This window comes from Hetaerina americana, unplaced genomic scaffold, assembly GCF_022747635.1.
Source record: "Hetaerina americana unplaced genomic scaffold, ioHetAmer1.1.p SCAF_187, whole genome shotgun sequence".
Classification (NCBI taxonomy): Eukaryota; Metazoa; Arthropoda; class Insecta; order Odonata; family Calopterygidae; genus Hetaerina; species Hetaerina americana.
This window is the reverse complement of record NW_027286749.1, coordinates 407,501-421,158: the sequence shown is the minus strand read 5'-3', so window position 1 is coordinate 421,158 and position 13,658 is coordinate 407,501. Positions and strand designations below refer to the sequence as shown.

The 13,658-nt window shown below is 41.3% G+C and overlaps 1 protein-coding gene across 3 annotated transcripts in view; it reads left to right on the top strand.

Annotated features, from left to right (window-relative positions):
• LOC139687257 (afadin-like) overlaps positions 1-13,658 on the top strand; it is a 266,733-nt gene that overhangs the window by 45,987 nt on the left and 207,088 nt on the right. For all 3 annotated transcript variants that reach the window (XM_071584395.1, XM_071584394.1, XM_071584393.1), the window contains exons 3-4: positions 6,829-6,938; positions 11,834-12,044. In XM_071584395.1, coding sequence (XP_071440496.1) covers positions 6,829-6,938; positions 11,834-12,044 — 321 coding nt within the window. The remainder of the gene's footprint in view (positions 1-6,828; positions 6,939-11,833; positions 12,045-13,658) is intronic.

The window sequence follows — 13,658 nt, the reverse complement described above, 5'->3', positions numbered from 1 at the left end:
GTTTTTGAAGGACTGAAGGCCACCGAGCAAGAGTCAAATGCACCTTTTATGTCAATGAAAACCACTAATGTGTATTTACTTTGATTATTTAAGTTATTTAAGAGGGCTTTGATTGCATCTGATGTACTTCGGTTTTTCCCGAAGCATATTGATTAGGATGATATGGCATGTCCTCACAAATTATTTGTATTCTCTTTAAAATCAATCTTTCAAATATTTTCCCTAGGTCAGAGAGGAGTGTGATGAGATGAAAAGAGCTGGAATCTGCATGGTCTTTTTCTTTTGATTTTAAAATTGCATGTAGGGTCCCTGATTTCCAAGTGTCGGGGAAGTATGATAGCAGCAGACAGTCGTCGTAAATATTTGCTAGAAAACTTGTTGTGGTGGCAACAAGTTTTTTGATAACAAGGCCGTGGATTTGGTCATGTCCAGGCGCTTTTTTCGGTTTAATCTGACCAATTGCATGGAGAACTTCTTCCGTGAATGGATCAAGTTTTTCAGACTTGGGGATTATTTTAGATTCCTTCCTGATTTGCTCATGCTCCTTATTGTCGAATGTGTCGTCCGGAAGCAAAGTGTCATGGGAGAGCTTGATTTTTTCCTCCAACAAAGGGATGCTGCCGTCGTCCCTGAGGGTAGTCCCTAGGATGGTTGGTAGATTCATTTTTTCCGAGAATAATTTAAAAATGAATCCCCAGGCATTTTCTTTGAGGTTTCGTGAGCTAAACTTCTCCCATGATTTGTTTTTAGACTCTATCACTTAAAGTTTATATTCCTTTAGTTTGGCCTTGTATCTACTTCTTAGGATATTTTTGTCTTCCGTAATACCTTTCTGGTATTCGGAACAAAGTTTTTTAACCTTCGCTTTCAAGTGTTCCAGCTTCTTGGTCCACCAGGGGTGTTGTTTTTCTATTTTATTGTATTTTGGTACGCTTTCATTCATGTCATCCGTTAGTGCTGTAGTTAACCTGTCTGTGCGGAGGTCAAAATGCTCAGTTGTTGGGGTCCATAGTAAATCTCTATCAATGATGGTTAATTTATTTAGGAATTTTTCATTGAATTTTTCCCAATTTGTGCTTCCATAGTTGAATCTAATTTGTGGAAGTGGTGTGTTTTTATTGTTTCTAATATTAAAGGTGATTAGTCTGTGGTCACTTGTAATCTAGTCCCCTATGATCTTCCATGTTCTGACCTTTCTTAGTAATGATGCGCTGATCAGAGTTAAGTCGATGTTAGAGGATCCGTTTAAGCTATGGATGTCTGTGGTTCGCCGGGTTCATTTAATATAAATAATTTGGATGGTGAAATGAGGTCTTCAAGTTGATTTCCTCTTGAGTCTGTTGTTTGGTTGAACCAAGTTTCACTCTTCACATTTCAGTCCATGGATACAATAATTTGTTTGTGCTTCAATTTTTCAATTATAGCTTGGAGTTAGGTTAGGATTGGTAGGATATCTTGGCTTGGTGGGAAACAGGCACTTACTAGGATAAATGACTCTGAGGTTGATCTTAATTCTGCTATCGCTATGTGCTTGTCAGTGAAGCTACTTATTTCCAAAAGATCCAGGTCTTCGTTGTACACAATTATTGCGGCAAAGGGTCTTGATACGGGTCTTATAGGGATGATCCTCAGCTTCAGTCCTTGTCCCGGAAGGATCCAGTGGCTCTTGGTTGGTTTGCGCATGTACGGTTCTTGGCCCAGGAATATGTCAGCGGCTAGTTGCTCCCTTATCATTCTGATTTCATCAGTTGGTGTTTTAGCCCCTTGAAGATTTATTTGAGCTATATTCAAGCAGTTTTTATTCAGTTCCATAGTCGATGCTCTCAATTAGATTCTGAAGTCACCTCTGGTAGACACTGCATGCATGGTCATTTGCTTTGTGGGATGTGTCTTCTATTTTCGCTAACTGGCAATTGGCACAAGTTTGTTGTGTTGTTGAAGAGTGTTATCTAAATGTGTGCTGTCCTTAGATTTATGGTCTCCGGAGCAGTGTTGACATACTGAGGAAGAGGCATTACAAGCTTTGGAAATATGACCAAACTTATGGAATTTGTAATATTGTGTGAGCCTAATATAATCGCTGATCCTATGTGAGTTGTAGCTGATTTATATTCATTTAAGGTTGTTTAGAATTTTCCTGGAAATGTGATCAACTTCTACGACCCAGTTTATTCTATCACTTTCTCGTCTTCCAAACGTAAAAAGTGTTTTTACATGGGCGGTCTCGGTGAGGTCATTTTGTATTTTGATGCAGTTGACTAGTTCTTCATCGGTAACAGTTGTTATGGCGCCCGTTACACACATTCTCGGTTTGCTCTTCTCCTCCTCCTGTATTTTTAGTTTGTTTTCCCTGATGCAAGGGTACTCTTGCAACTTTTTTTTCCAGGTCAGGATTCTCAAATTCAAGTCTTATCCCTTTATCTTTAATCCTACTGATTTTTCTAATTCTTGTTCCTGTAATACTGGGGTCTATTAATTTCATGACCTCCTCCTTTGTGTCCTCACTGGTTTCTGAGGTTGGGTTGTCTTCAGGTAGGTTGATCATAACTGCTGTGCAGCGGTGTGTGAAGGTTTTTTCTCCGCCTGATAGTGTTACTTAATTGTTTTTCCCTCTTCTGGGTGGCTATAATGCTGGCAAATGACTGGGTTTCTACTGCTTTAGGGAGGCATAATTCTAATTCCTCTCTAATAATTCCCCTAATTAAGTCGCAATTATTTTTGTAATAGTTTTCATTGGCAGTTTTCTTCTGATGCGTGTCCATTAATTTCCTAAACAAATTTGCGAGCTTTTTATTTTCATCCATAATTTCCCCTTTCTTTGAAGAACTAATTTTCTCGTGACCAATTATGCGGCGAACGGTGTCACTTGCAGCACTAAATTCGTCACCTATGCGCGAAAGTTGTGCCTCTCCAGATGGGGAGGGTGAGTTGTCAATCATGGCTGAAGGTATTGGTTAAAATGTTCAGCATCGCATAGGGAAAGTCACACAAAATGTACACAAAGAATCTAGGACCAATCGTTAAAGTTATCGACTTAAGGAATGGCAGCACAGCTGAGAAAACAGGCACTTCTAGCTGGAAGCTTATGTTCTGATTATTGAAAGTAAAACCCTGATTGGCACCAAATTCACACAGATCCAACACAATATTTTGAGGAAAAATCACACAAAAAAATGGAAATTAGGCCCAACGAGGCCGAGAAAATGAGCGCTCCCAGTTTCGATCACGTGTACCAGTTATGGATTACAGAACCAATTTGCACTAACAACACACCGGAGACTCACCTTCTGTCTTGGTGCCAACCCTGGAGATATTTCCCAATTCAGGGGTGGTGCCATCAAGATATCGAGCACTTCCAGTTTCAGCCAAATTTTGCTATCTTCGGAAGTTCTGCATTGATTTGGCTGAAAATTGCTGTGGACACAAGTATTTACAACACAAACACCGTAGCAAAATTTCAGTATGATATAACTGCAAGTTTTTGAATGCTTCCCGGAGCACTGGATTTTTAGCGCCATTTTTGCAACTCTACTGAGCTTGCAAAAATGAATGAAGGCACTTCATGAGCACGTAGCAGTAGCAGGACACTTTTACAAATACACTCAGAAAATTTCTTAAAATTCCACTTATCCACAATTGAAGTTTTAGTTTTACGAATCTCTTGCGGCGCAGAGCTCACAGCCGATTCGTCCACCTCGACCACTCTCCTAGACCACCCCTCAATGGCATATGTGCCTAAATATAATCCACATAAAATTTTTGATTTTCGAGAAGCACTTGAATGATATCCCTGCAGCACCTTGTCGAATAATTTGCCATTGCCAATCGGGTGTTTCAACTCCTTAAGTGTCTAACGCGAAATCTCTCCCAAGGGGGCATCTCCCACTTTCTCATTCGTGTGTTGCTGCTGTTGTACGTCTTTGTTATGCACATTCAAAGATTATCGCGACCCACCTGGATCATGATGTTAACCTTGCATTGGCCTGGTACCACCACAGTTCTTCAATAATGTCTCATGATGGAATTTTTAAGAAGACGTGTTAGCTTAGTATTGGTTGTGAGTGTGAAGTTAAGTTAATACGTAGAGCCAATAATAAGAAATTTTAGAAGGCTCTGATTAAGTTATTTTGGTCAGCTGGTGACTCATCAATGGGGGGAATAATGGGCTTGACAACAAGGAGACATCAGTAACGTTAGCAGCATTCAATGTCAAGTTGTTGAATTATCCATGATATCTATGATAATATCTAACATCAGTGGAGATGTAGTCTATTGGTCATTGCCCATAAATGCTCTAAATGACTCATTAATTAACCCTGTAATTGAATACTCTGCTAGTACGACTCTAAAATATTAAAGTGTGCTTTTTTGTTAAATGTGAGGCAAGGCAGTACACGTTCCTGCATTTTTGTACAACAACTTGTACTCCTCAACAGTCCAGTATGGTGCCTTTGTGCACAATGGCACTGTTCTCAAAGTACCATGGCACATGAGCTCCTCCTCTACGTTCCACAAATGAGTAAGGCAACACACAAAGCATAGTACTATTACTCGGGTTGGCTCATTCATCTATTTTCATCGTACTAAACTCTCTCAAAATTTGATAAAATTTCACTCATCTAGAAGGAGCATTATGCTTTTAATGAATGAATTGTTGTTGGTTATATCTAAATATTTTTAGTTTTCTTTTGTTTTTTTAGTTTTATTAAGTACTCTGCCAACTACCCCTGGGGTGTGGCAGGGGTTGATTACATACTTGACTATCCTTCAGCCAAAACACCTCTCCCTCCCACTGCAGCCTGACAAATGTTATTTTATCCTGATCACTTATCATTTGTGGAAAAAATGTCATCTGAAAACTAGATGTTCCACACTTGATCTCTCTAATTTGTTGACATGATCTCTCCTACCGTAGTATGATGGGGGTAATAATACATTTTTAACATCAGTGCTAAAGAGACCTCCTTCCAAATTATGCAAGAGTTTCAATCTGTCGTTTAGACTTTGCTCCATTGAGTGATTCCCAGCCTAGCTGCTCTAATATTTAGGATACGCTACTAAGTTTATCATAACGTTTAACAAACCTAGCTCCTCCACGCTGCACCCGATCCAATGGGGCAATCAATCCAACTTCGTGAGGACCTCAAATTCTGGCGGCATGATCTAAATGAGGCCTAGACAGCAGAAGATAACATTTCTGGTTGGGCTTCATTTGGAATATGCTGCTACTGTATATTCGAGGTGGGATGAATTGAGGAGGCGATTAGGCCAATAACTATTGAAGATGCTGGTACAAAATTGAGATCCTTACACCAACTAACTTGCAACACATTTTGGCATCACCGTTTAACATGGGCGTGAAATTGGTTTACGGAAAAGTATGTTGTGCTCTGAGTCACACATGCCTTTGACTTAAAAGTTCTCCATGCAACGTACTTCTCTTTAGAGGATGTAGACGCTCCGGAAAGTGATAGCGGGAGGGGTAAGCGATAATACTTACACCAGTTTACATGCGAAACTTTTATGGCCCGTAAATGTTGCTGCTAGTAATGAAACAAATCAAGGAAAAAGGAAGTGGACACTTAAGATATAGTCGATGAGAGGCGACTCGACATGAAAAATAAATTTGTGCCAACGTACAATTGTCCCAAATTCATAAAGGCTGTACAATATATGAAGGTGTGTTTCAGTTTATCATAACAATATTTCACAAATCTAGCTCCTCTACGCTGCACAGGATTCAATTCAGCAATCAATCTGAATTCATGAGCATCCCATAAAGTAGTAGCATATTTTAAATAGGTCCTGGACAGGGAAATTCCCTTTAACCTTCTTATCACTTATGCTCATTCAATAAATTCTAATCTTTTGGTCCTTGTCTTTAGGTTGTAAGTGTGGGACACTGAATTATTTAATCAAGTCTATGCTTTCTCTTTTGGAGTTTCTGATGCAGTGTAGGCATTCGGGAGGGCATAGCACCTCTTCCAAAAATTCATCTTTTTGCATTATTTTTAAGCTTGATTCTAATTGTCAAGTGTTGCACCAGCATTGCATAGCATTTAGGTCATCTTTTAAAACTGCTTTATCCTTAGGAATACTGGTGTCTCTGTAATCCAATGCATTGTCGGCAAAATAATTTATCTTACTATTTCCTATGGAGTTAATCTTGTCAAATTAAATAAGAATAAAAGAGTTTCGATTAAATTTCCATGGGGAACACCTGAAGTAACGTCTACTGCATTAGAGATAACTCCATCTATGACTACTCTTTGTACTCAACCATTCAAAAAGTCTTCAATCGAAACCAGGAAATTTCTATCTGTTCCACAGACCTCCAGTTGTGTGGATAGTTTATTCTGAGGTACTTTGTCAAAAGCCGTCTTAAAATTAAAGAATACTGCATCCACCGGAACATGTTTCTCTCCCGAACTAAGGATACCATGGACTAAAAGTCTAGTTGTGTCTTGCAGGATTTACCGTTTCAGAAACCATGCTGGTTATTCATCAACAACTCCCGATGGTCATCTTAAATAGTAACTGTCATCATAATAGATAAAATCATCATGGCTTCTTGAACATGTGTATGTTGTCAATTGCATTGAGAATGAGCTTGAAAATTTGTGAATTTCAGCATGGAAATATCCTGTTGTTTACCCCTTGATTCCACATCCATTGAGCCATCAGCATTTGTGCAATTCATCGCAATGGAGTTTTTGTGTTTTGATTTGGACTATAAGTCTTGGTGTGGAATGTATGTACATTTGGCATGTTGTGTGCCCACCATGAATTGCATTTAATCTGCAGCTATGTTTGCATTTCCTCGCGCAGATGAGCGGCGTTTGGCAGACGATGAGAAGCCTTTACTAGTGCAGCTCAACTGGCACAAGGATGACCGCGAGGGCCGATTCCTCCTGCGCCGGATCGACGACAAGACGAACGTGAGTATCCCCCCTCCCATGCAAAAGAGTGCATCGGCAGGGAGCTCAAGAACATCTCTGGGCACGTCTAAAATCACCAAGTGTTCTCTTTGAAAAATGAAGATAATTATTCTAAGACAATGTACTAGATATTCACAGTGTGACTTATTGTTATACTGTAATGAAGAAAATGTTAAATCATGAAAGCAGCATTGGGAAGCTGTTGCTGTTTTTCTTAGGTTGATAAGTTAATAAAGATTTGTTTGCATAATGAAATAATTTTGCCACAGTAGACTGATAAACCACAAGATACAATGAGGCTCATATTTGACACAAATATGTGCCTTTTTCAAGTTTCTTTAAGTTATGCTATTCCTTCCTTAAATTGAATTAATTCAAATAATTGTTTGTGGTGTGCACACACACGTTAGAGGTCTTATGGCGTGGGGACATGTTTTTGCCGTGCTCCTCTTTGCTGCTTTGTGTGTGTCCTTGGGGCCATTTTGGCCATTTGTTTTGGGTCGGATGATTCCATCTTTGAGCACTGTTTGCTCTCCCTTCATTTACCATGTCAGTTGCATTTTTGTACTCATTTTCTGGAATTTTCGGTGATTATATCATATTACTTTCTGTTTTTGAATTGAGATGGGCATGGCTTTTTTTTTTGAAGGCTCTCCAAATCCTTTCCTTGGGCTGTTTGGTCAGCGATGGCCTGGGCAGTAACCCTTCCCCTCAACCCTCCATCCCCCTGACTCCCAGGGTTGGAGAACAAACCTCAAGTCGGCTCATTGTCTCTTGAACAGTTAAATAGCTCATATGAATCATCGTCCTTGATGCCCAAATCTTCAGCCATTCATTCTATGATGAGTTGCGGCACCTTACTTTTGACTCAAAGCATCAACCATACAAATGAGACTATATGCAAGGTCTGAATGCATAAGGAGTCTCCCACCCCGCTACACCCACTGTCAGTTACACTTCCGTAGCAAATGGCAAAACTTCTTGCAGATTGACACCATTCAATTTTCCAAATAAAACCAACCCACTTCTACAATCACAGTTTCCCAGAAATGCTTGATCAAGTTATGTGCTGCCACCTAAGAAGATTATTCCCTTGGCTAATTTGTCGTCCAAGAAAACTAGAATTGTATTCTCATGCATTATTGAGAATAGTTAACCATATGAGTATGTTTATGCTGTGGGTGACACGCTTGGAGGTGGAACAAATATCACGAGTGCCAAAAATGTCTGTTGAGTACGTAGCTGTCAACGTCACGAGAGAGATGCTTGTCAATTTGTTTATAGATGAGTTGTTGGGGATTGGCAATCCAGGACTGCTTTGTAGAGGCCCGCACTCTGGCACAAGGATGGAGAAACTGGCACTTTCTAATATTCCTCTAGAAACCCCGGATTGGAACTTGATTGACATCGTTCAAAAGGCTGTTACTGTTGGAGGGCTTATTAAACATTTCAAGATGGGTGTGAAGGAAGAGGGTCATAACCACATTCTCTCCTTTCAAAAGGGCTCTGCCGGTCATGAGACGTCCTAATACAATGATGATGGACTCCGTGCTGTTAAAAGTCGAAAATTTATTGCACAGGATTGATCTATTGTTTGAAGAGCCACGTCGCTACAAGTGCAAAGTAGAGGGCCACTTAAGCAAGGCTGTGTAGTATGGTGCATTTGGAGAAAAATGTCGCTCCCTCTGACGCAATCGACATGGAGTGACAACCCCAGGCTATTGCTCTAGCTCTCGATTGCCCAATGTCCCTCCTTCGGCTCCAGAGGAGGAGGGAAATGCCTCAGTGCATCCTAACAGGGGTGTGTCACTTCACTGCTCCTCTCCCCACTTCAGCAATGTTGAGTGACGAGAACAAGCACTCTCCTGGTTTCATCCCCTTGACACCCCACTCCCACTTCATCCTATCCCCTCTCCCCTTTCCCAACCTCCGCCTAATGTCATAGCAGGTACTGCCTGCCTGAATTTGACACACAATCGTGGGGTGAGTTGAAGAACTCCTTCACAGCAGCTATGGCACTCAAGGCTTTCAGAAATAATCACCTGCCAGGCTCAATGTACTTAATATCTTTGATGAGCCAAGGTGGACTTGCACGTAAATAATTTGAGACCACTCTTAATCAGGGATGTTGATTGTGAGATCATTGACAGAGCTCAATCTAGGAAACTGTCTCAAGTGATTGCATCCATTATTTGTTGCGAGCAAAGTTATTGCTATCCGGGATGGTCAATTTTTTATTCTCTTTCACTGATACATGATGTCATGTGTTCGAAGAATGGCCAGTATGCATTTCTAGCATCACCCTATCACTAGATCAGAGTAAAGTCTTTGATCAAGTAAATTGCCCATATTTATGTGTGGTGATGAAAGTTGAAATGTGTTTTGGATGTACCTTCATTGGCATGACTGAAACTTTAAATGTAAATAATGAGGCAACATGTATGGTGAGATTGGAGGATTCACTTACGGCCCTTCACTTTCTCATTTACCAAGGGGATAACATAGACTGCATGCTCTCCAGGCATCTATAATCCAAATTGTTCCAATTTGAACGACCTCATTGGATGGCATTCTGCTTCCTGGAGACGCTGACTGAAGACTGGTACCATGTGCGCCTATGCTGATGATGTCAACATTTTTGTGGAAAAATAAGTGGATTTTGCTGAAGTAAGATCGTATTTCAATGAGTACTCCAAATCATCTGGTGCTATTTTAAATTCTGTTAAAAGTAGTGGATAATGGGGTACATAGTACTGGACAGAACTGATGGACCTCAAGGTTTCCGCAGGACTGACGTCGGTACATGATTCCTTGGGGCTTGTCAATAATGAAACAATTGAGGTACAGCCTATCTCTCAACAACTGTGCAACAATATAGAAGCCTGGATCCATTGTTTGCAACTGAAAGCCAGACCCGTGTACTCAAGGGGTGCCAGGCTCTGTTATTCAGCAATTTTATCATTCCCAAGCAGTGGTGCATACTCCAGTACCACGCACCACCTCCATCCATAGACTACAGTCTTATGCGGAGTCATTTGTTGCTTGGTCTGATGGAAAACGTTTGGTCAAAGGAGACACTTGAACTGCTCCAATCAGGGAAGTTGGTCTCGGGCTAATCAGTGTCGAGGGCAAAGTTCTTTCCCTCCGAATGGTTTTCATACAGAGGCTATTTCAAGAACCCTATAATACCCTGTGTCACCTTGCGGCAGCAGAATGTCTCAAATGCCACTGAAGTATCAGAAAAGTCATCGAACTGTTGATAGAGGTGCAAGAGTCCTGGAGGTGCCTCCTTACCGAGGTTTTCTATGACAGAGTTGCCAAAGCATTTACTGCCTTTCCCCTTCAGCTCTCGTCTCTGAAGGTAACGCCTGCCTCCACGGTCGATCTTTCACTGCTTGGTTCACTCAGCAAATGCCTGCCTCAGGCTTTCAAAGTCTAAGAAATAGATAATTACTTAATTTTTCCCTATCCGAGAAAGTGATGACCAAAGAGGTGAGGTATCTGCAAGGGGGACATTCCTGGCTCTTGAGTGGCACGGGGAAGTGAATTTGCTGGCTGTATACAGTGAACCCAGTCTTGGAAAAAATATCAATGTCTCCTGGCATCTGGCCAAGCGATGGGCTGACAGTGTCTTGCTCCAGGCCACCGGTACGTGCCCAACTGCTCCGACTGCTCGTTGTGCTCTGGAGGGAAATGCCTGGCACCTTGCATTTATGTGTGCAAAAGTCCTAGGTGTGTGGCGGAAAGTTATAAAAATTGTTGGAACATTAATAGGAACACAAACCCTTTACCAGTACCAACATTTTAGTGGCATCCCTATCTGAAGATTTAAGAACCATGCTCATAAATTCGCAAACATTCTCATGTCCATGACTAAAAGTTTCAGAGCAGAATTTGAAGAAAAGACTCGAAAGAGAGATGATATATCATACTAGTCACAAAGCCTCAATAAATTTGAATCATTTTGAGGCTATAATGTTTTCTGCAATGGCCAAGGTGTGGAATTCAATTTTTGCTTGACATAGTGTGGTGTACACAAGTCAATGTTATCCCCTTCCAAGTAGTCCCCATTGGGTATTATACCACACTTATGCCAGTGCTTTTTCCAATCCTTGAAACATTTCTGGAGCTCGATCGGATGGTATCGCTTTTAGTTCTCTCATGCGATGCCTGTTTCATCTCATCCTGCATTGTATGCCTGTAAAACGACAGCCCTTTAAGGCTCTCTTTGTCTCTGGGAACGGAAGAAAGTGAGACGGGGGTGCATCTGGTGAATACAGAGTCCGGGGCATCATTACCACAGAGCTGCTCTTGGCCAAATATTCATCAAAAACAACAAGCAGTGAGCAGGTGTATTATCAGTGTTGTGCAAAAGCGGTGGACTGTTTCGCCACAAATACGGGCAGTTTTGCATCGTTGTATGGTGGATAAGATTGATCAATTTCTTTCTTTTTCTTTAAACTTTCATGAGGCGTGGAAATTGACAGACGTCGATCTTTGCAATTGGGTCATGTGTTAGAGTGTTATGTGATGCCTTGGTGAGGTTCATGGCCAAGGTGCGTCCTCGGAGAAGTTTATCCTTCTAGTTTCCTTATTGTGTGAATCATTATTTCATATTCTGCAATTTCGGAGGGATTAACTAAAGGGCAGAGCAAACAAAAAAAATACACGAGTCTTATACCACGAAATCCAGGAAGACGGGTGATAGTTCGCGGCAGGAAAGGTGGACGGAGGCATGGAAGGTCTCGAGTCCAGGAAAATGGAAACCAAATTGCTCTTGACTTGGGGGAAATAAAAATGGAAGTAATTTCAATTTTATCGCGGTCTGAATTTCGTCGGTAGTCTTTCGTCCTCTCCTCATCGGTTGCCCACAATTTCTTCTGCGTATCCTGCAGGTTCCAGCGGCGAGCTTCCAGGAGAGTGGTAGCAGCTTCCGTCGGAAACTCTCGAAGCGCGAGAAAAAGCAGTTGAAGAAGCAGGAGAAACTGAACAAGCTGAAGGGCGCGCCGGGTGGTGCGGCGGCGGGCACCGGCGTGGGTACCCTGGACGTCGGGGGCCCGGATGGCTCGGATGTCGGCGTCGGAGTTGCCGAAAAGCTGTACACGGGTGAGTACGGGGTGCGGCCCTCCCCCCACTGGGCCTCCGCCAACTGTTCATTTCCCATGAAAAATCACCGATTGGCGAATCCAGGGAACTGAAAGTTACCGAAATCTAGTGCGTGCGCACTGCCCAAACAAATGCATCGCGGCTAAGTCAAATGCCGATCGTTTATTACCGTCTTTCTCGAGATCGCTTCATGGAAAACTTACGTAAAACATTTTTGCGATTCCACTCATGTTAAAGAAATACTACGCCTATGAATGCTATTCAGCACAATTGTATTGTAAATTCGGGAAAGGGAAAGTTTTAGACATTCTCGGTCTTAGAAAAAAATAGGCTGAAAAGGAAAAGAAAAGTGTGAACAAAGAGAGATAAAGAATGGCATATTCCCGTGTATTTACGTATGAAAAAATATCCATATAAAATGATTCTAATGTTTCGTGACATGTATCTAAAATGCATGCAAAGAAGGGAGATGATGGGGAAGGGTGAAAAGTATTTTGATGCGTCTGCCGCCGTGAAACCATCAAATAGATTATTCATCAAATAGATTATTCATCAAATAGATTATTCATCAAATAGATTATTCATCAAATAGATTATTCAGTGTTATTTCAATGAAAAAGACCTTTTGATGTTTTTCTCTTTTACACGGAAATAACGAAGTTGACAATAGCAGATGGGCATCATTGGAGGAGGTGGAGAGAGAGGGGGGAGGGGGGAAGGGGGAAATCCCAAGGACAAGCGGGAAGAGATGAATGCGGAGAGCATTCTGATTGGGGGTGGGATGTTGAAGACTGTTATAATGGGAGGCAGTTGATAAAGGGAGGAAGGAGTAGGAAGAAGATAGTCGTGTTGGACGGAATGAAAGGAGGAAGGAAATATACGGAGATGAAGAAGAGTTGACAGTATTCTGTGGTATCAGGTTGTGGCCATGCATATAGGTGAACATGAGAAATGAAATGTGCGGAGAAGATGAGAGAAGCACTCCAATGCGGTGAGTGTGTTATAACTGTGAATAAACTACAGAAGTGCACGTCAACAAGCTTTAATCAAAACATTTCAATAGGTACTAGAGCTTAAAGACTCACCTTGTTCGTTTAATCTTTGCTTCTCCCTTTGTCTTCGAAATCATCTTTGGTGCCTCTGCCGTAAATTTAGTGTGTGGATTTGGTGAATGGTTCAACTCCAGTACGCATTTAAACGATGTGCTTTTGAGCAGGGCCATGACCCAGGTGAGGCAATCATGAATCCTTGCGTAGTACGTACAATTATGAGAGGGAGCGTATGGAGGAATCCATTCATTTAATCTGAAATTTATATTAGTCTTTGGAGTGTAGAGGTAACATTTTCAATTGAATGTCCTCTCCAGATATTTTCCTCTTTCAGGAAAGAATATTAGACCCAGTTTTAGAGCTGATTTCTGTCATTACATCGTCCTTATCATTGATATCATTTTGTAGTCATTTTATTTGTCTCAGCTTAGGTTTATGTCGGATACTGGGTTTGGTGATTGGTATTGAAGCCACTGATGCTAATTTTGATTTAATCATTTTTCCCTGCCTAATATTATCCTCATCCTTTCTTCGGCAGCCCCCCTGCTGCTTTCCCCTCTTCCGT